Source organism: Schistocerca americana, chromosome 5 (assembly GCF_021461395.2).
Source record: "Schistocerca americana isolate TAMUIC-IGC-003095 chromosome 5, iqSchAmer2.1, whole genome shotgun sequence".
NCBI classification, from domain to species: Eukaryota; Metazoa; Arthropoda; class Insecta; order Orthoptera; family Acrididae; genus Schistocerca; species Schistocerca americana.
This window is the reverse complement of record NC_060123.1, coordinates 672389101-672411184: the sequence shown is the minus strand read 5'-3', so window position 1 is coordinate 672411184 and position 22084 is coordinate 672389101. Positions and strand designations below refer to the sequence as shown.

Sequence of the window (22084 nt, the reverse complement as noted above, 5' to 3'; positions counted from 1 at the left end):
TTGTGCGCCCTAAAACCACAAAAAAAACCAAAAAAAAATTTTTGCGGGTGGTCATATGTGCATCTCTGCTTGCTCGTCATCATTGCCTCGTGAACAACACCGACCATTCCTATGTGTATTTTTGTTGGTCACGAGAAATGGTGTCTTTATGCTAACGCAAAGAAAAGAAAGGAATGGTTGAGCCCAAACAAGGCATCAGTTCCCGTACAAACACCTGCGAGCATCCACAAAAGCTAATTTTATGCATCTGGTGGAACAGCTTCCCCGAGTTGTAACCGCCACTGCTGACATTTACTGTCAACTGAATACTTGGAGACGTAATCCAAAAACAACGACCAGGAAGACTGCCTGAAGTGATGCTACTCCATGATAACGCTCCCCTGCATTCTGTTAGACTACACAGGAGTTGGGTTGGGAGGGCATTGCACATCCACCGTATTCGCCTGATCCTGCGTCCTCAGGTTGTCACCTTTCTCGATGTCTATCGAACAGTCTTCAAGGAGCTTCCTTTGCGGATGACAATGCGCTCCGACCATGGCTCGACGAGGTCTTCGCCTCAAAACCACCTGATTCCTACATTCGCGGAATCGAAAAGTTACCCCAGCGTTGCAAGAGTGTTGTAAACAGTGAAGGAAAATATGTAGTGATGACTTAAGTCCCTGCTACGTGTATGTTACGGCGTTACGTGCCGGCAACGCAGGTGGCATTCATTCTCGCCGTGAGCGTTGGTCGGTTTTTTTGGCTCATCAGAGAATAGTTTACTTTCTTTTAAACTTACGTGGCATCTGACCTCCCGGAACCCACTGGAAGTGATGTATCAAAAGGTACACATAAGGCTTCAGCAGAACGGCCTTTATTGTTGGAGACCTGCTGTGTGTGTACCTCTTACGCGTCTTCACAGAAGCGAACGTCTAGAGTGGAGTCGTCAACAAGTCACCTGGACAGTCGGTCTGTGGGCCAATGTTCGTTTAGCAGAAGAGTCCTGATTTGGTCTGGAGACGAATTCGCATCTGGAGGGAACGCGGAACACGATTTCCGGATCCAAACATTGCGGAAAGAGACCGATATCTAGAAGGATCCGTAATGGTGTGGTAAGGGATTATGTTGGCTACTCGAACACCACTTCATGAAATTGTACGGGTGAATCGGTGAGGTTTAACTGCTGTCAGGTATCGTGACGAGATCTTGGGACCTTATGGCGGTTGTTGCGAGGTGCTGTGGGCCCAGACTTCGTACTGATGGACGATAACGCTCGACCTCACGAGTGGTCGATGTTTTCTTGGAAGATATTGCGTGCATGGCTCGGCCTGATCGCTCTCCCGATTTTAATCCTATAGAGCATGTCAGGGATGCACTAGGGAGACGTCAGCATCCACCAACCTCTCTCCAAGGCTTGTGAGCAGCTCTGCACGAAGAATGGGCGTCATTGCCTCAATGTGAGGTTGGCGACATCATTCACTGCATGCCCCATCGTTGTCAGATCTGTACTGCTGCCAAAGGTGGTCACACCCCATACTGAGCACATTAACCAATTGTCGGAATGTGTACACAAATCCGTTAAATTGGAAAGAAATTAAGAATATTTTGTCTACCGGTATATATTGTGTAGTTGTTTACGTTCTGCATTCTTTACATTGTTTCTACTTTGCTGTCGCCTGTTTATAGTGTTTTGTGGCAAAATAAACGAATCTTGTAAAATTTTCGCTCGTTGCTTTAATTTTGGACACCAGTGTAACAACAATATTTATTAAACGTTTTAATGTTTGAGCATGTAAACTGTACTTGCGCCAAAAGTAATTGCTTTGTTTACGTAAAAGAGCAGAAGCGATCAGCTTATTGTTACAACTTATAAAATACAATTTATATTTTGTTCAAAATGGTTCAAATGGCTCTGAGCACTATGGGACTCAACTGCTGAGGTCATTAGTCCCCTAGAACTTAGAACTAGTTAAACCTAACTAACCTAAGGACATCACAAACATCCATGCCCGAGGCAGGATTCGAACCTGCGACCGTAGCGGTCTTGCGGTTCCAGACTGCAGCGCCTTTAACCGCACGGCCACTTCGGCCGGCTATATTTTGTAAGGATATAAAATACGCAATGGACTAAAACTGAACTATGTGAGCTTCCAACCGTGTTCAGAACAAACAAAATACAACGAGAAGTAGTCGGCTCCCAGTTTCTCTCTCAGAAATTCACTTACGTTTCTTTCTCTAACAACGCCAACAGTATACTTGGAAGGAGAGACAGCATTGGTCGTATATTTTTGTTTATTATCGCAAAATCGATTGTCGGTCACTTAGTGACCATCTTCAGTGCTGTAATTATAACTTAAATTAGTAAGCACTGGTGTCAATAATGTCTATGTGATCGCCGTAAGCTTATTGACACCAGTGCTTACTAATTTAAGTTATAATTACAGCACTGAAGATGGTCACTAAGTGACCGAAAATCGATTTTGCGATAATAAACAAAAATATACGACCAATGCCGTCTCTCCTTCCAAGTATACCCATTATCTGGTCGTAGTGCACAGGACACTATGGAGTCGCCAATCAACGCCAACAGTACCATTTACTACTTCATTTGTGTACTGTACCAAAACTATGGTACAGTAGCTTTGGCAGAGCGCGACTCTAGTTATATCACATGCAATAAAATGAGAATAAGCTATAATATCGGAGAAAAGTATGGAGACTTTATGTCACTCTGCGTAAGCAAACGACCCTTACTTATCGAATACTCCAGGTCCCAAACTGTGTTGCCTTGGGGTCCAGTTGTTTACTCGGGTCGCTGGTACGTGTTGTGTGGAGCTGTCCTGTGCCACACAGATGCGTCACGGCCTCGGTATGCCGGCAGATGGGCTCATTGGCCGCTGCGTGCGCCATTTACGTGAATGGCAGCGAAGGCCGCGAGTCCGGCCCGTGGTCACGTGCGGCGCGACAGGTCACGAGGTTCAAGTCGCCACTGGTGCCGGCTGGCTGCCTAATTGGACCTCACAAGGCCACAGTCCGCGCGGCAGGAGAAGAGCCCTGATACTAATACTGGGCTTGGCGCCGCTGCTTCGCGTGTCTGCCACAACCAACTACATAACACCATTTTGTATTCGCCTATATTGCATCGATTCATTGTTGGCGCATCGATTCATTGTTGGCGCAGATATACGTAGGGATTCCCGATATTTCGGGCTAATGATCCCAAACAAAGAAGGAAAAGCTGAAAGATGAAATGAATATACAGTGTGTCTGTACGAGGGAGATCTTGAACGCAATATGACAGAAATAGGACGTAGATGAAGATGAGATGGGAGATGTGTTACTGCGAGAAGAATTTGACCCCTGAAAGATCTAAGTAGAAACAAGGCCCCGGAAATAGGGGACATTCCGTCAGAACTATTGATAGCCTGCCGAGAACCAAATGTGACATAACCCTTCCACCTTGTGTGCAAGATGTATGAGAAAACCCCCAGACTTCAAGAAGAATCTAATAGTTCTAATTCCAAAGGAAGCAGGTGCTAGAGGTGTGAATATTACCGAACTATCAATTTAGTAAGTCATAAAAATACTAATACGAATTCTTTGCAGAAGAACGGAAAAACTCCAAAAAGCTGACCTTGAGGGAGAACGGTTTGGATTCCGAAGAAATGTAGGAACACGCGAGGCAATAATGACCCTTCGACTCATCTTAGAAGATGGGTTAAGGAAAAGGAAACCTCGGTCTGTATCCTTTGTAGACTTAGAGGAAGCTTTTCACAATGTTGACTAGAACAATTTTTCTGAAATGCTGAAGGTAGCAAGGTTAGAATACAGGGAGCGAAAGGCTATTTACAACTTGTACAGAAACCAGAAGGCAGTTATATGCGTCGAAGGGCATGAAAAGGAAGCTGGTTGAGAAGAGTGTGAGACAGGGCTGTAGCCTATCCCTGATGTTATTCAGCAGTAATGGAAACCAAAGAAAAATTTGGAGTAGAAATTAAAGTCCAGGGAGCAGAAATAAAAACTTTGAGTTTTACCGATGACACTGTAATTCTGTCGGAGACAGCAAAGGACTTAGAAGAGCAGTTGGACAGAATGAGCAGTGTCTTGAAAGGAGGGTATAAGATGAACCTCAACAAAAGCAAAACGAAGGTAATGCAATGTAATGATGCTGAGGGAATCAGATTAGGGAATGAGACACTTAAAGTAGTGGACAAGTTTTGCTATTTGGGCAGTAAATTAACTGATGATGGCCAAAGTAGGCAGGATATAAAATGCCGACTTGGCAATGGCAAGAAAAGCGTTTCTGAGGAAGAGAAATTTCCTGACATTGAGGATAGATTTAGGTGATGGGAAACCTCTTGTGAAGGCATTTCTGTGGACTGTAGCCATGTATGGACGTGAAACATTGACGATAAACAGTTTATACAAAAAAAGAATGGGAGCTTTCGAAATGTGGTGCAACAGAAGAATGCTAAAATTTTGATCAGTAGATCATGTAACTAATGAGGAAGTACTGAATGGAATTGGGAAGACAAGAAATATGTGGTAAAACTTGACTAAAGGAAGGGAACGTTAGATCGGACACATTCTGACACATGAAGGGAGCATAAGTTTAATATTGGAGGGAAGTGTGTGTGTGTGTGTGAGGGGGGGGGGGGGTTAAAAATCGTAGGGAGACACCAAGAGATTAACACAGTAATTGAATTCAGAACAATGTAGACTAGTAGTTATTCAGAGATGAAGAGGCTTGCACACGATAGAGTAGTGCGAAGAGCTGCATCAGACCAGTCTTTCGACTGAAGACCACAACAACAACGACCCTACAATGATCAACCAGTACCGCATGGATTTTGGATGGGTTGAGTTTTAACCCTATGCCCTGTACCCATTTTTATAGTGCACACTGCCCAGTACTGAGATTCTCTGTAGTTATCTTCAGGTTTATTGGTTTTGCACCTACATACAAATGGATGTAATCACAGTACATATGGTATTAGCAATACGACAAAACTGATAGCACATCGTTGACATACAATGAGAAGAGAGTGGCAATAATACCGAACACTGAGGGACACCTAATACTCCCTGCCTCCACTGTGACTTTATGGTGTCAGACGACGCATTCCTAACGAGATGAGATCCCTGATCTGCAGTAATGAACCATAATTTTATCCTACTTAGGTTCTTAAGACGTCTAAGCTTTTTTGAAACTTCATCTCGTTTATTTCTTGCGTAGCAATTTGCCAACCTTTTTTTTATTACGGTACTTGTACATATTACTTTTCACGGCCCGTAACTCTGGTTCTAGACGTATTCCATTCATGAAATTAATTGTTCTGCCATTGCACTGATGAACCTAAATAATTGTACTGCACTTTGCGAGGAATTTAGGCTGTTAAGTTTGACAAGTAAAATGTCGACGTCGTCAGTGTCAAAGGCTTCGCTGAAGTCTAAAAAACAGCAGCTTCCTGTGCATCCAATGCAAGTTGAGGTCATCTGAAGGCAGATGTTGTGCAGCAATGTTTACGAAAAACTGATTGGTATTCATCTAGTAGATTGTTCGTAATTAGTTTGTTAGCTGATCGTGGACTACCAGATCTGTTCAAAAACTTCCGGAACTTTGTCTACAAAATTTTTCTACACTTATCTGTTACTTATTGTGGATGGTCTTCGAAATCCGCTCCTCCACAATTGATACACAGCTCCGAATGCCGTTTCCAATTCCAGAAGTAGTCTTGGTACGCCTCTTGCTGGATCGCTCTGGTCTATCGTTGCAAATCTTCGTCCTTTCAAAGGGATTTTCAACTATGAAAATAATAAAAAGTACTCAGGGGCAAGGTCTGGAGAGTACGGAGGCTGAGGCTGCACAGTGTTTTCGTTTTTTTGTGCAACAATGACACACCAACAGGGATGAATGGGCAGGTGCGTTATCGAGATGCAAGAGGCATGAATTGTCTCACCACATTTCGGACCGTTTCCTTAGTGTTTGTCCCTGTGGCACTAATTCATGATGAAGCAATCCTTGAAAGTCAAAGAAAACTATCAGGATGGCTTTGACTTTTGACCTGACCTGACGAGCTTTTTTCTGTCTTTGAGAACCTTTTCCGGCCGCGGTGGCCGTGCGGTTCTAGGCGCTTCAGTCCGGAACCGCGGGACTGCTACGGTCGCAGGTTCGAATCCTGCCTTGGGTATGGATGTGTGTAATGTCCTTAAGTTAATTAGGTTTAAGTAGTTCTAAGTTCTAGGGGACTGATGACCTAAGATGTTAAGTCCCATAGTGCTCAGAGCCATTCTTTTTAGAACCTTTCCCAACCCATTGTGAAGTTTGAACCTTGGTCTCAACATCATTACCGTAGATCCACGTCTCATCGACAGTTATGATTTCTTCGAGGAACATCTAGTTCTCATTTACGCGATCCAAAAGCTCTTCACAGATAGCGAGGCAATGGTCTTTCTGGTCTTGACTCACGAGTCGTGGGACGAACTTTGGCGGCAGCACAATGCATTCAAAGATCCTGTGTTAGGATTTTATGACATGATGCGACTGAAATGTTACATTCATCTGCAATCTCTCAGACAGTTAGTTTTCGATTGGCACGTACAGTTTCTTTGACGTTCCAGACATGAGCGTCGTCGGTAGATGTCGAAGGGCGTCCTGAACGAGGGTCATCTTTAACTTCTGTCCGGCCATTTTTAAACCGTACAAACCTTGCGTACGACTCTGTCAATCCCAGGCAGGACCTACTCTCGACATGCGACAACGGGTGCCGTGTGATATGTGGTTGGTGTGGAGAAATCTCCTCGAACCGGTCCTGGTAACACTTGTATCCTATGAAGTACATGTGCCTTGAGTTTCAGCTATGGAAGTCCGCGTCACCTCGCTGTGTTGGACAGGTGTGCGTCTGGCGGTGGGCGGCGACGACGGCGGCGTGTCTGCTGGTGGCGCTGCCGGCGGAGGAGGCGGAGGCGAGGGCCACCAAGCGCAGCGTCACCGACACCTCCGTCATGGGCTACCTCACAGAGGTGAGTGCACAGGAGCTTCGCAGACACCTCTGTCATAGGCTACTACGTGGATAGCAGCGTCACGGACACCTCCGTCATCGGCTACCTCACAGAGGTGAGTGCACAGGAGCTTCGCAGACACCTCTGTCATAGGCTACTACGTGGATAGCAGCGTCACGGACACCTCCATCATGGGCTACCTCACGGAGGTGAGTGCACAGGAGCTTCGCAGACACCTCTTTCATAGGCTACTACGTGGATAGCAGCGTCACGGACACCTCCGTCATGGGCTACCTCACAGAGGTGAGTGTACAGGAGCTTCGCAGACATCTCTGTCATAGGCTACTACGTGGATAGCAGCGTCACGGACACCTCCATCATGGGCTACCTCACAGAGGTGAGTGTACAGGAGCTTCGCAGACATCTCTGTCATAGGCTACTACGTGGATAGCAGCGTCACGGATGCCTCCGTCATGGGCTACCTCAAAGAGGTGAGTGCACAGCAACGTCTCAGACACCTCCGTAATGGCTTACCTCACGGAGGTGAGTGCACAGAAACATCACAGACGTTTCTGTCACTCGCTACCACATGGAGGTGAGGGCACAGCAGTATCATGAGTACGTCTTCGATGGCCTACCACATTTTGGTGAGAGTGCAGAAGTGTTACTTCCGTGAGATAATCCGTGACGGGGGTGTCTGTGATGCTAGACACCCCCGTCATGGATTACCTCACGGAGGTGAGTGCACAGAAGCATCACGCACACATCCGTCGCGAGTTACCTCATGGAGGTAAGTGCAGACATCTGCATCATGGGTTACCTCACGACTGCACAGAAGGGTCACAGACACCTCCATCATGGGCTACCTCATGGAGGAGAGTGCACAGTAGCATCACAGACACCCCCATCACAGGTTACCTCACGGAGGTGAGTGCACTGAAGTATCACAGACTCCTCTGTCATGGGTTACCTTACGTTGGTAAGTGCGCAGAAGTGTCACAGACATGTCTGTCGTGGGCTACCACATAGAGGTGAGTGAATAGAAGCATCATGAATACCTCTGTTTGAACTACCACATTTTGATGAGAGTACAGAAGTGTCACAGACACCTCCATCATGGGCTACCTCACAGAGGTGAGTGCACAGGAGCTTCGCAGACACCCCTGTCGTAGGCTACTACGTGGATAGCAGCGTCACGGACACCTCCGTCATGGGCTACCTCACAGAGGTGAGTGCACAGGAGCGTCGCAGACACCTCTGTCATAGGCTACTGCGTGGATAGCAGCGTCACGGATACCTCCGTCGTGGGATACCTCAAAGAGGTGAGTGCACAGCAACGTCTCAGACACTTCCGTAATGGCTTACCTCACGTAGGTGAGTGCACAGAAACATCACAGACGTTTCTGTCACTCGCTATCACATGGAGGTGAGGGCACAGCAGTATCATGAATACGTCTTCGATGGTCTACCACATTTTGGTGAGAGCGCAGAAGTGTTACTTCCGTGAGATAATCCGTGACGGGGGTGTCTGTGATGCTAGACACCCCCGTCACGGATTACCTCACGGAGGTGAGTGCACAGAAGCATCACACACACATCCGTCACGAGTTACCTCATGGAGGTAAGTGCACAGAAGCATCACTGACATCTGCATCATGGGTTACCTCACGACTGCACAGAAGCGTCACAGACACCTCCATCATGGGCTACCTCATGGAGGAGAGTGCACAGTAGCATCACAGACACCCCCGTCACGGATTACCTCACAGAGGTGAGTGCACAGTAGCATGAGACACCCCCATCACAGGTTACCTCACGGAGGTGAGTGCACTGAAGTATCACAGACTCCTCTGTCATGGGTTACCTTGCATAGGTAAGTGCGCAGAAGTGTCACAGACATGTCTGTCGTGGGCTACCACATAGAGATGAGTGAATAGCAGCATCATGAATACCTCTGTTTGAACTATCACATTTTGATGAGAGTACAGAAGTGTCACAGACTCCTCCATCATGGGCTACCTCACAGAGGTGAGTCTGCAGAGCGCATCACTGCAGAGTGCAGGGCAGGTGTTTGTAGCCAACAGTGCTGTGCTGTCAGAATTTCCACAGAACAACTTCAGAGTTGACAAGACAAAACTCTCACAGAAAATATTTATAAGCCTGACTCACAACTGACCCTAGTTAATGAACAGGAGAACTGCCCATCGGAGGCAATGCTGGAAACTGTGATTTGGATCCAATAATCGGTTGCTGTCAAATGTCTGTGCATGTGTATCTTCCACATGATCTGTCCCGAATATTTCGCTGTTTTATTACATCTGATTGAGTGAGAGTAGATGACACTGCTTTCCTCGTCCTCTGCCTTACACTCCAGAAATCCCAACAGTGCTTCCAAATCTACCTCAATCAGTTTATCTCCTGGTGTAACCGATGGCTTGTAAAATCAGTCCCTCCAAAACTCAGGCAATAATTGTAGGACTAGCTGCCCACACCTTCCCCTGCACGAGTTCTATCTTACCATTTACGACTGTCCTACAGTCCTATCCACTAACGCACTAAAATGTCTTAGACTAATGCTCAACTGGCAACTAACGTGGAAACCTCACTTATTAATCATCCAACGGAAAACCCACACTAGACTAAAACTACTAACCAGCCAAATTTGGGATTACACCCCTCCAGTACGCTCAAAACCTACAAAACCCTGACTTGGCCTATCCTATGCTATGCAAGTGTTGCATAGATCTCCACCCCATCAAAGTTCTATAAGTCTCTCCAAATCGTCAAAAACTATGCACTCCGCCTCATTTTCCTCTTCTGTTAACTGTCCCCCACATGGTTTATCTATCACCTTATCAAATTTCCACCCCTCCTCAACCACATTGAACACCTCCACATCTCCTATACTATCCGCAAACTAGATTCCAATAACCCTATTCTCCCCTCTGACCACCAACCCTAGTATGTTGCTGCGCCTTCACAACCACATCCCTCCGTCCCTACACCTCCACACACTCCATATCCCATCTCAACTCTACTTCAACCAACTCCATCTCCCAGACAATGAGATCCGCCCCAATATTTATCCCTCTTACCAACTTTAACTCTTCCCTACCTCTCCCACCCCACTTTAGAACCTCCTACTCCTTTTCCCTCTCTATCCATCCCTGTCACTTTGCTCTTGTAAGCACTACTCTCCCCATACACCACACTACTCCTCACACTATGCCTTTCCCACCGACTGTATTCCCACTATCTGCCTCACCTCCAACCTATCATACCACAGTTTCCTTATCTAACAGCCCCTACCTCTTTATGCACATCCCTCAATCCTATGGAACATATTCCCTCCTGCCACTACATTTCCTATCTAGTCCAGGTCCTTCAGATTTTAAGTGAAAGCGCAGTGTTCCAGCGTTTTTTTTTTTTTTTCACAGAAGAATATCACCACATTGCAATTGTGTTTTTAAATTGTACGTATTGTTTGTCCTTGTAGCTGTCTACCGTTAAGATCCTTAATTTAAAACGAAAATTCATGATATTCTTTTGTCTCTCAATTTGTAAGAATGTATGAAATAACAACACGGAAAAAGGTGAGTGAGTGGAGTACCAAAAGTTGGTTGTTCATCAATTTTACTGGCATAACAGGTGATAAAAATCAACTACGTTTTTTGATTATGTAGCGGGCACTTCATACACCAGCAGATCTAGTGGACTCTGAGTTTGATTGTTATCCCCTGCTATGACAATATGGAAAGCTGGTTATAGGTCCAGTTTTTGCCGGTAGAGGGGCCTGATGACAGTGCAGCGTGTCATCGAAACCAGTCACATTTGAACGAGGAGATTGAAACACGCGGCTCAAGATGTTACCATTAATTCTCATGTATAGTCGTTCATCTTCTGTGAGTTAATCCACATATGAATTAAACAGTTTCTGGACTTACTGATTAGCATTAATTCTCGTATACTGAGCAGCTGTTGTCCCATTCTCCATCCAAAACAAAAGATGGTTATACGAAAGAAAGGCTATATGGGCATTTTCAGCGAGACTGAGCAACAGTACGCATTGACTCGATAACCTAGTCAAGAGTGCATGAGGTGTTCTGTGAAAAGAGGACAATCATCAGAAGCAGCAAAATCTGCTGGCCACCTCGATCGCCTGGTCTCTCACCTTGTGGTTTTTATGTATGGGGAAAATTGAAGGTCAGGTGGACTCACATAATGCCCATACACTGGAAGAGTTAAAGCAGAATACTGAAATGTTATTGCTGCTATCCCTCAGGCATAGCTGCTATGTGTGTCTCTGCTCTGCATTGACGTGAGCGTTGTCCATTTCCGGCATCTTGTGTGACATTCATTAACGAGGGTAAATCCTGCGTCAATCTTATCAATATAAATAAAAAGTAAATTTTTCCTTTGGTCAGAATTGTTAATCTGTGAAAGTTCTTGATGGATTGCTTTCAAATTTAGACAAAATGTTACATTCTAAAACAGGCGTGTTTTTAGGTAAGTTTTTCTTTGTTTCCCTATTATTAAATGTTTGTCACAGTGTTTCCCTATTATTAAGTTCATAAAAAAATTGTATATTACGTATATCAAAAAATAGGCATATAAAACACAATATATATGTAATATACAATAAATTTAATAGTAAGGAAATAAATGTAATAATAGGGAAACGTTGTTACAAAATTATTACATTTATTTACTTATTATTAAATTTATAAAAAATTGTACATTACATATAATAAAAAATATGTATATAAAACACATGGGTATTCCAATGTAACCGTTGTATCAAAATTCCAAAGCATTTGCTCATAAACTTATGGAGATTTGCGATTAGAAACTTTTACAAACGTTGATGTTCGTTTCCTCAAAATCTCAAAGCTCCAAAAGCTCTTCACGGATTGCTTTCAAATTTTGACATAACATAGCATTCGAACACTCATGTGTTTTTATTTACCTATGGGAACGCCATCTGGTATATATGTAATCAGTATGTAGTGAAAAGGGTAATGTTACAAAAATGTAAATACCAGTTTGTACAAAATCGTTGATCTCCGGAAGTTCTTGACCGATTGCTTTGAAATTTTGACACAACGTTGAATTCTAATACAGGTGTATTTTATGTACCTAATTATATATATATATATATATATATATATATATATATATATATATATATATATATAAAGGGAAAACATTGTTACCAAAAATCTCAAAATATGTCTTTCCTAATCACTTCAAATTTCTGCACGTTACTGTAATAAACGTTTAGGTTATATACTAGGTTACATACATAACAGTGAAACGTTATTAGCAAACAGGAATGTTTTATTTATGGCTCATTGATTTACGATTAGAATATTATTATAGAATATGAATCCGCAATAGTAATAAACAAGGCTGAAGGTCAGAGACAGTGGGAGGAGGGGGGAGAGGAGATGGACAGAGGGATGGGACGAAATGAACAGAGAGGGGGACAGAAGGAGAGAGGGGGGGGCAGGAGAAGATGGACAGAGAAAGGGGGGGGGGGAGGAGATTAGGACGTGTATCCATTTCCCACACATATAAGAAACGTGTGCTTTCTCTTTTCTTTCTTTTCCGTTTAAGCAGACCATGCCGCAGCAAACTGTGGTCGGGTACAACTAGTTGCAAATATTTTCTTGGCCAATTATATATTGCCCACGTCGTACATGTTCCGGCGAGGCCAACTGTAGGTGGGCGGGAATTAGCTCCCTATTGAAAACTTTTTATAACTGTATTGATACTTAACCAATTTTCATGAACAAAAACATTTTATTCTTTACAAAGGTAAAACTGTTATCCATAGCTAATATTCGACATAATTTATATTATTATCCACGAGTTGCCACTAACTGATGGGGATGTTCTGCAAATAATCCAACAATACTTTTCCAAAACATAGCGAATGCGCTCCAACTCATCAGGAATTTTGATTTTGTACAATGAACATTCTATTTCGCGCACCTACAATAGAAGTCGAAGGACGTTTGGGGGATGGGGGGAGGAGAAGTTCCTTGCTGGCCATTCCAGGGGACCACGCTGCCCCAACTAGCGCCCCGCAAAGTGGATGTCGAGCCATGCAAGGACAGGTCTTGCGAGGTGAAGTGCGGCCCCATCTTGCATGCAGATTAGGTCCTTGTAATTGCGGTATGTGGATACAATTGCGTGAGGGTCATCTTCAAGCAAATAAAGGTAGCGTTCGATACGCATTGAGTCCACAGTAAGATACTGACTGACAACTTTCGTTGATGTCATGGCACTCCACACTGCGACATTTCGGCGATGTTGGTTTTTTCAGCGACCAACGTCGCATGCTCCTTTTCTCAGCAATAACAACTGTGTCGGTTAAAAAATCCTCCAACGTGAAACACAGTCACATCGGATCACAGGGTATTATCGAAAAATTGAGCCCGTCTTCATGCCGAGTAAGCATCATTTCCTCACCTTCCAACTTATGACCACAGTCTGCTGGCGATAATTCCTGGCAGTAATGTTCTTTCCAAGTCCGAAAATTTAACTCAGTCTTCAGAACAGTTTGAATTGCATGCCAGGTCAAACTACTTCCGCGAGATTCCTGTCTTTGTGTCTTTTGGTTTTACGAGGGCTTGGAGTGAAGTTTTCTTAACGCACTTGCAATTTTTCCTCCGTCCTGGTTCGACTGCTTCTACCCAAATCTCACACAGAGCCTGCGTGCATCAACTTGTAGTGGCAATTCCTTGCGGTCTTTACATCTGCCAGGCCACCATCGCTGTACTTGTACCGGGATGCCAGTTGGAGTTGCTCATGCAAAGTCAGACGTTGCGCCATGATCGGCTGCTGATATGTGCAATGGCATAAATGAATTATTGTGTAACAAATTTTACCGTTGTAAGTTTTTCTTCCATGAAAATTGTAGTCATAAACAGTTTTCAATTGGGAGTTAATTCCCGCCCACATTATGGATACACCTTTAAATAAAGTGCTTGGCATAAAGAATTTCTTCCAAGGTCTGTTAGCGAAAACATTTATTAAATAGGCCAACATTTAACAGAACGTTTAAAAATAAAAATGCATTTCAATCAAAGTTGCACAGTGATAGGTATAAAATTGCCAGTACTAGATTTACATTGGTGAGAAACATCGGTTTTGCGATCTGTCAGCGGTTGTAGCTTGTGAGTTTTGCAGTGTAAAGTAACGATTCATGTTAAGTCCACAATCATCGACGCTAGTACTGCATCTCATTCTCACTGCCAGACGCTCTCTTCTGAGAAGTAAACATGAAATACAGATCAAAATTACTCTCCAAAAATACACTTTGTTTTTAAAAATATCTAGATGGAAGTACAGCTCTATCTCCAGAAGCTGATGCTAAGTTATTCAATGCATTGCGTAATTTTTAAATGAGGAGCCGTACCACTGTTGTTTTACGCAACACGTCGAAGACAGTCGACGCCAATTGAAAAAAAAAAATGTCGCCATCTTGTGTGAAGCATTACGGATGTTATAAATTTTATTTCTTTTTATTCTCAGTGTAAATTTAAGTTATGCTGAAACACATTTACTTACACATAATGACTGATAGAAAATTCGGATAGAACGTAAGTAAAATCTCTTTTGGATAAAGCGAAAGTCGGATCTATGAATGAGGTTTTTGCAGTGTTTCCATTTCAGAGGCCAAAGCTCTCCAGTGTTTTTTGTTGTGGTTTTCAGTCCGAATACTGGTCTGACGCAGCTCCCCATGCTAGTCTATCCTATGCAAGCCTCTGCACCTCTACTTAACTGTTGTAACCTACTCGAATCCATTTGAACTTTCGTACTGTAGCCATGCCTTGATCTCTGTCTTGAATTTTTATCCCCTACCCCTCCCCGTCGTCCCTCGCACTTAGCACCATGATCAAGCTGACCATTTTTTGGTGCCTCATTATGTATCCTTTCATTCACTCTCTTTTTTTAGTCAAGGTGTGTCATAACACTCGTTTCCCCCCGATTAGATTCAGTACTTCCGCATTACTTATTCGATCTACCAATCTTATTTTCAGTATTCTTCTGCAGTACGACACTACATAAGCTTTTACTTGCTTCTTGCCTACACTGCTAATCATCCACCATTTTCTTGCCTAAAAATATCCGTAGAAAAACAACTAAACACTAAAATTTATTCTAGAGCTCAATAAACTTCTCTTTTTCTGAATCTTTTCTTACTATTAATAATTTGTACGTTAGATCCTCTCTGCTTCGGACATCGTCAGTTATCTTGTTTCCCAAACAGCAAAAGTCACGTCCTACTTTTAAAGTCTTATTTTCTAATCTAATTCCCTCAACGTCACCCAGCTTAATTCGTATACCCTCCATTTCACTTGTTTTCTTTTTTTGATGTTCATCATGTAACCTCTTTTCGAGATACAATTCAGTCCGTCCAACTAATGTTCCCGTCTCTGACCGAATTACGAAGTCATTGGCAAACCTCGAACCTTTTATTTCTTCTCCATGAACTTAAAATCCCTTTCCAAATTTCTGTTTGGTTTTCTTCCCACTTTGATCGGTTTACTGATTGAATAACATGGGGGAGGGCGGAGGGAGGGGGGGGGGGGGGGAGCACACCTACAACCCGTGCTTCGAAAATTTTTGCGACAAGCTACCGCTGCCGTCATCTTTTCAAGAGACAAGAGTTTAAATATAAAAATGAAGAGGAGATTGCCAATTGGAGAAGTGAATTGGCGGTTTCTAGCGAATAAATTAATGGGAAATTAATAATTAAAATGTGTTATCCTTGTAATACCAATGCTTAATTGGCCAATAAAATATAATAACTGTAAACAGCCGGAGCACCTAGTCACCTCAGAAAATTGTCCCCAACTTCTGTCTTCGTCACATGAAATGTGACATCGACAGCGCATTTAATTGAATAAATCGCAATGTTGCAAATAAGAGCGGAAAACCAGCCTCGAAAGCCTTACGGCGGCAAGGAAGGCACTGATTTTGGCAGTTAGGTGGTAGGATATATGTGGTCCCGACACCCTGTCGCCGAGGGCACTGAATACAATACACCTCCGCAATATAAATTTTTCTATATGATTTACGAAAATGTTGGCTAATGTTGATGATGTAGGTGAACCCATGGGTAAACCTTCTTCTTGTATCTAGTATTCTTAATTGAATTCAAAATAATTTTGTTGTAAAAACTTTATTGTATCACATGGGTGTTCATGAGGTAGCTGATAGTGTGTTTTCGGGTCTTCTTCAATTATTTTTATGGTTTCGTTAACATCGATGCGACTGTACATACTTTATACATCAAAGGATAGTAGTTGCGCTGTGCCAGGGATTTGTTATTGTTGTATCATTATCTAGTTTATAGTATTGGGTGAGCTGTGACTGCATTTGTTTTGCTAGTAGATACGTACGAGCTGCTCTGCAATTCAGTATTGGACGGACTGGATAATTTTCTTTATGGATCTTTGATTGACATCTCAAGTTGGCGGATTGAGGATTTTTTTGTACAAGTCTCTGTTTCTGTGTGTAAATGTGTATGTTTTTGATTGTGTTTTTAACATGTGTTTGAAATCTGTTAGATTTGTTTGATTTTACCTTTTTTATGTTGGTTTTGCTGATGAATTCTTCTGTTTTTTTCTACGTATTTTCTGTGTATCTACAACTTTGTACAGAAACCAGACGGCAGTTGTAAGAGTTGGACATAAAAAGGAAGCAGTGGTTGAGAAGTGAGCTAGACAGGGCTGTAGCCTATACCGTATGTTATTTAATCTGTACACAGAGCAAGCAATAGAGGAATCCAAAGAAAAATTTGGTGTAGGACTTAACGTCCAGGGAGAAGAAATAAAAACCTTGAGGTTAGTCGATGATATTGCAATTCTGTCAGAAACAGCAAAGGACCTGGAAGAGCAGTTAAACGGAATGGACAGTGTCTTGAAAAGAAGATGTATGGTAAGATGAAGGTCGAAAAAAGCAAAACGAGGATAATTGACTGCAGTAAAATTAAATCGGGTGATGCTGAGGGATTTAGATTAGGAATCGAGACACTTAAAGTAGTAGATGAGTTTTCCTATTTGGGCAGCAAAACAACTGATGATGGCAGAAGTAGAGGGGATATAAAATGTAGACTGGCAATGGCAAAAAAATCGTTTCTGGACAAGAGAAATTTGCTGACGTCGAGTATAGACTTGTCAGGAAGCGTTTTCTTAAAGTTTCTGTATGGAGTGTATGGAAGTAAAACATGGATGCTAAACACTTTAGACAAGAAAAGAAGCCTCTGAAATGTGGTACTACAGAAGAATGCTGAAGATTAGATGGGTAGATCACGTAACTAATGAGGAGGTACTGAACAGAATTAGGGTACAAAGAAATTTGTGGTAGGACACATTCTGAGATAATTTAGTACTGGAGAGAAGTGTGGGAGGAGGGGGTTGGTAATAATCGTAGAGAGAGACCAAGATGAATGCAGTAAGGAGATTCAGAAGAATGTAAGTTGCAGTAGTTACTCAGAGATAAAGAGGCTTGGAGAGCAGCATCAAACCAGTCTTCGGACTGAAGACCACAACAAACATTTGTGAATGAAGGCACTTAAGCCGCTGAGTTCCAATAAGATAAAAGATTCATTTTAACATTTTTCACGAAATTAACCTATATAGTCATAGTAATTTACAAATACAAGAAGAAATTAGCTGAAAGTAAATATTCAAACATTTTCACTTGGGAATATAATTAACGCTTATTTTTATCGTAGTAAGCAGCATGTAAAAGAAGAAATTAGCAAACCTAAACAATCAGTTGTGTTGAAGTTGTAGAACCACTGAGACATTCAGTTTTCTATCATCCATCATTTCATGAGATATATTTGTAAGCAATTTCGCATTTTTCCTAGAGATAATCCCACATCTCGAAACTTCCGTGAATTCGTAATACCTAAAACAAATTAGGGTCTTACGTAAAAAGCAGAAATGTGCCTAAAATTTAATAAATTTATATCAGAAGTACATGCTGGTTGGTTGATTTAGGGGAGGGGACCAGACAGCGATGTCGCCGGTCCCGTCGGATTAGGGAAGGAAGCCGGCCGCGCCCTTTCAAAGGAACCATTTGCCTGAAACAGTTTAAGGAAATGACGGAAAACCTAAATAAGGATGACCGGCCGCGGGTCTGAACAGTCGCCCAGTATGCTGACCACAGCGCCACCTAGCTCGGTAATAGATCTACTACATCTACATCTACATTGATACTCCGCAAGCCACCCAACGGTGTGTGGCGGAGGGCACTTTACGTGCCACTGTCATTACCTCCCTTTCCTGTTCCAGTCGCGTATGGTTCGCGGGAAGAACGACTGTCTGAAAGCCTCCGTGCGCGCTCTAATCTCTCTAATTTTACATTCGTGATCTCCTCGGGAAGTATAAGTAGGGGGAAGCAATATATTCGATACCTCATCCAGAAACGCACCCTCTCGAAACCTGGCGAGCAAGCTACACCGCGATGCAGAGCGCCTCTCTTGCAGAGTCTGCCACTTGAGTTTATTAAACATCTCCGTAACGCTATCACGGTTACCAAATAACCCAGTGACGAAACGCGCCGCTCTTCTTTGGATCTTCTCTATCTCCTCCGTCAACCCGACCTGGTACGGATCCCACACTGATGAGCAATAGTCAAGTATAGGTCGAACGAGTGTTTTGTAAGCCACCTCCTTTGTTGATGGACTACATTTTCTAAGCACTCTCCCAATGAATCTCAACCTGGTACCCGCCTTACCAACAATTAGTTTTATATGATCATTCCACTTCAAATCGTTCCGTACGCATACTCCCAGATATTTTACAGAAGTAACTGCTACCAGTGTTTGTTCCGCTATCATATAATCATACAATAAAGGATCCTTCTTTCTATGTATTCGCAATACATTACATTTGTCTATGTTAAGGGTCAGTTGCCACTCCCTGCACCAAGTGCCTATCCGCTGCAGATCTTCCTGTATTTCGCTACAATTTTCTAATGCAGCAACTTCTCTGTATACTACAGCATCATCCGCGAAAAGCCGCATGGAACTTCCGACACTATCTACTAAGTCATTTATATATATTGTGAAAAGCAATGGTCCCATAACACTCCCCTGTGGCACGCCAGAGGTTACTTTAACGTCTGTAGACGTCTCTCCATTGATAACAACATGCTGTGTTCTGTTTGCTAAAAACTCTTCAATCCAGCCACACAGCTGGTCTGATATTCCGTAGGCTCTTACTTTGTTTATCAGGCGACAGTGCGGAACTGTATGGAACGCCTTCCGGAAGTCAAGAAAAATAGCATCTACCTGGGAGCCTGTATCTAATTTTCTGGGTCTCATGAACAAATAAGGCGAGTTGGGTCTCACACGATCGCTGTTTCCGGAATCCATGTTGATTCCTACATAGTAGATTCTGGGTTTCCAGAAATGACATGATACGCGAGCAAAAAACATGTTCTAAAATTCTACAACAGATCGACGTCAGAGATATAGGTCTATAGTTTTGCGCATCTGCTCGACGACCCTTCTTGAAGACTGGGACTATCTGTGCTCTTTTCCAATCATTTGGAACCTCTAGAGACTTGCGGTACACGGCTGTTAGAAGGGGGGCAAGTTCTTTCGCGTACTCTGTGTAGAATCGAATTGGTATCCCGTCAGGTCCAGTGGACTTTCCTCTATTGAGTGATTCCAGATGCTGCTACAATTCGAAATCGCTTATAACAACAGCAGCACAAACTCAGATTTACGTTACAATAAACTGTAGATGTACTTACTTCACCGTCAACGTTCTCCTCGGTACGATCCCTATCAAAATACCACATGCGACAGCCTGTTACAATCACGTAGCACGGTCCCTGCGCTAACCGATGGTTTGACCGCTGCCAGTGACTGCCGCTATGTACTACGTTCGTAGTAGCACCTCATTGTAGCAGTAGATCTCTCTGTCTTGCAGCAGCATGGATGGTTTCAGGCGAAAGGCGCTGGTAGTTTAAAATAATAGTAAAATGGTGGTTTCAGGCCGAAACCATTGGTACTGAAAGAGTTACCAAATTCCAACAAGGTTTACAAATAATTTCAAACTTTTCGGAACTTTCTACCGCTGACACCCCACACAAAGTGATGAAAGAAAAAACAGTTTATCGCCTAATCCGTAACGTCCCAGGTACTGTCTCACAGACCGAGAGCGTTTGTTGTTTCTCTGTTGCTAATGCATAGAGGCGTGGTAGGGGACCAGTGCGTTGTCTGGTTGTTCTTCTCGCAGCTGCCGTTGTTTGCCGGATCGACGCGTGCCGATCCTGTTACTGGGCTTCTTTCGTGGTGGCGGTCTCTGAGACCGCACTGAGATTTTGCGTTATGGATTCCGTAGCTAGGTCTTCATCTATCATTCGTGGTACAGCTGACTTTGAGGATACTGTTTTCAAATCGTTTGAAGATAGTTTAGGAAGTGATGTTTGATCAGATAGTGAAAATTAAATTGAAAGGGAAGATAGTTCATAATCCGAACAGAGTGGAAAGAAAACGAATTTGTTGTGCCAGCAGTGAATTCACTGAATGAAACAAGTGGTCAAAGAGATGGAAACAGAAGTGTAGAGACTAAATCTTTTGTTAAATGTTCTGTTAGAAATATATTTGGGCGAAACAAATATCGGTGATCTGTGAAGTCTCATCAATTTCATGTTCGGCAGCATAACATCATTCGTATGCTAACAGTAAAACTAACTGCTGAAGGAGGAAAAATCCAGATCCTCTTACTATTCGAAATTTACTTATGAGTGACGACATTGTCAGCCGCTGTGGCCGAGCGGCTCTAGGCGCTTCAGCCCGGAACTGCACTGCTGCTACGGTCGCAGGTTCGAATCCTGCTTCGGGCATGGATGTGTGTGATGTCGTTAGGTTAGTTAGGTTTAAGTAGTTTTGAGTCTAGGGGACTAATGACCTCAGATGTTAAGTCCCGTAGTGTTTGGAGCCATTTCAACCATTTTGAAGTGACGACATTTTGAGTACTATACTGAAACTGGTAACGTAAAAATAAACAAATGAAAGCCTGAAAATGATGCAAATATTTGACATGAACCTGATTTGTGTGGCCTTAAAGCATTTCTTCGTGCTTCCATTCACCGTGCTTTGGGTTTAGCAGAACCAAGCGCAGAAGTGTTTGTAGAACGACTGAAAAAACGCAGAACATCCTCACCCCAAATAAAAAACAGAGGATGTCCCCTTATGTCTGCTACTGCTGCAAGAAGCCAGTTTGCTGTGAATGCTCTACAAAAATTTGCAGCTAGAAGGAAACTAAAAAGCTAAAAAGTACTAGTCTAATTTGAATTTCTATTACTGTTTTATGAGAGTTTCTTATGCATTGATTACTACATGTACACTGAACCGCGAAAGAAAGTGATATGGGCATTCGTTTTGAAATACACAGATATATAAAGAAGCAGAAGACGCCGTTGCGGTCGGCAGCACCTATGGTACAGTATATAATACAAGTGTCTGGTGCTGTTGTTAGACCGGTTGCTGCTGATACAGTGGCGGGTTACCAAGATTTAATTGAGTTGGAACATGGTGTTAATAGTCGGGGCACGAGCGATGGGACACAGCATCTCTGAGGTAGCGATGAAGTAGGGATTTTCCTGTACGACCATTTCACGAGTGTACCGTGAATCCGGTAAAACATCAGATATCCGACATCACTACGGCCGGAAAGAGATCCTGCACGAATGGGACCAACGACGACTGAAGACAATCGTTCAGCGTGACAGAAGTGCAACCCTTCCGCAAATTGCTGCCGATTTCAGTACTGGGCCATCAAAAAGTGTCAGCGTGCGAACCATTCAACGAAAGCCCACTGGTGTACCCTTGATGATTACACGATGCAAAGCTTTACGCCTCGCCTGCCCTCGTCAACACCGACATTGGACTGTTGATGACTGCAAACATGTTGCCTGGTCGGACGAGTCTCGTTTCAAATTGTATCGAGCGGATGGACGTGTACAGGTATGGAGACAATCTCATGAATCCATAGACCCTGCATGTCAGCAGGGGACTGTCCAAGTTGGTGGAGGCTCTGTACTGGTGTGTTGGGTCTGATCACCT

At 43.2% G+C, this 22084-nt stretch overlaps 1 protein-coding gene across 1 annotated transcript in view; it reads left to right on the top strand.

Annotated features, from left to right (window-relative positions):
- Positions 1 to 22084, top strand: part of LOC124616731 — a 111736-nt gene that overhangs the window by 18267 nt on the left and 71385 nt on the right. Inside the window, exon 2 of the mRNA XM_047145093.1 lies at positions 6874 to 7002. Within this exon, the coding sequence (XP_047001049.1) occupies positions 6874 to 7002 (129 nt within the window). The remainder of the gene's footprint in view (positions 1 to 6873; positions 7003 to 22084) is intronic.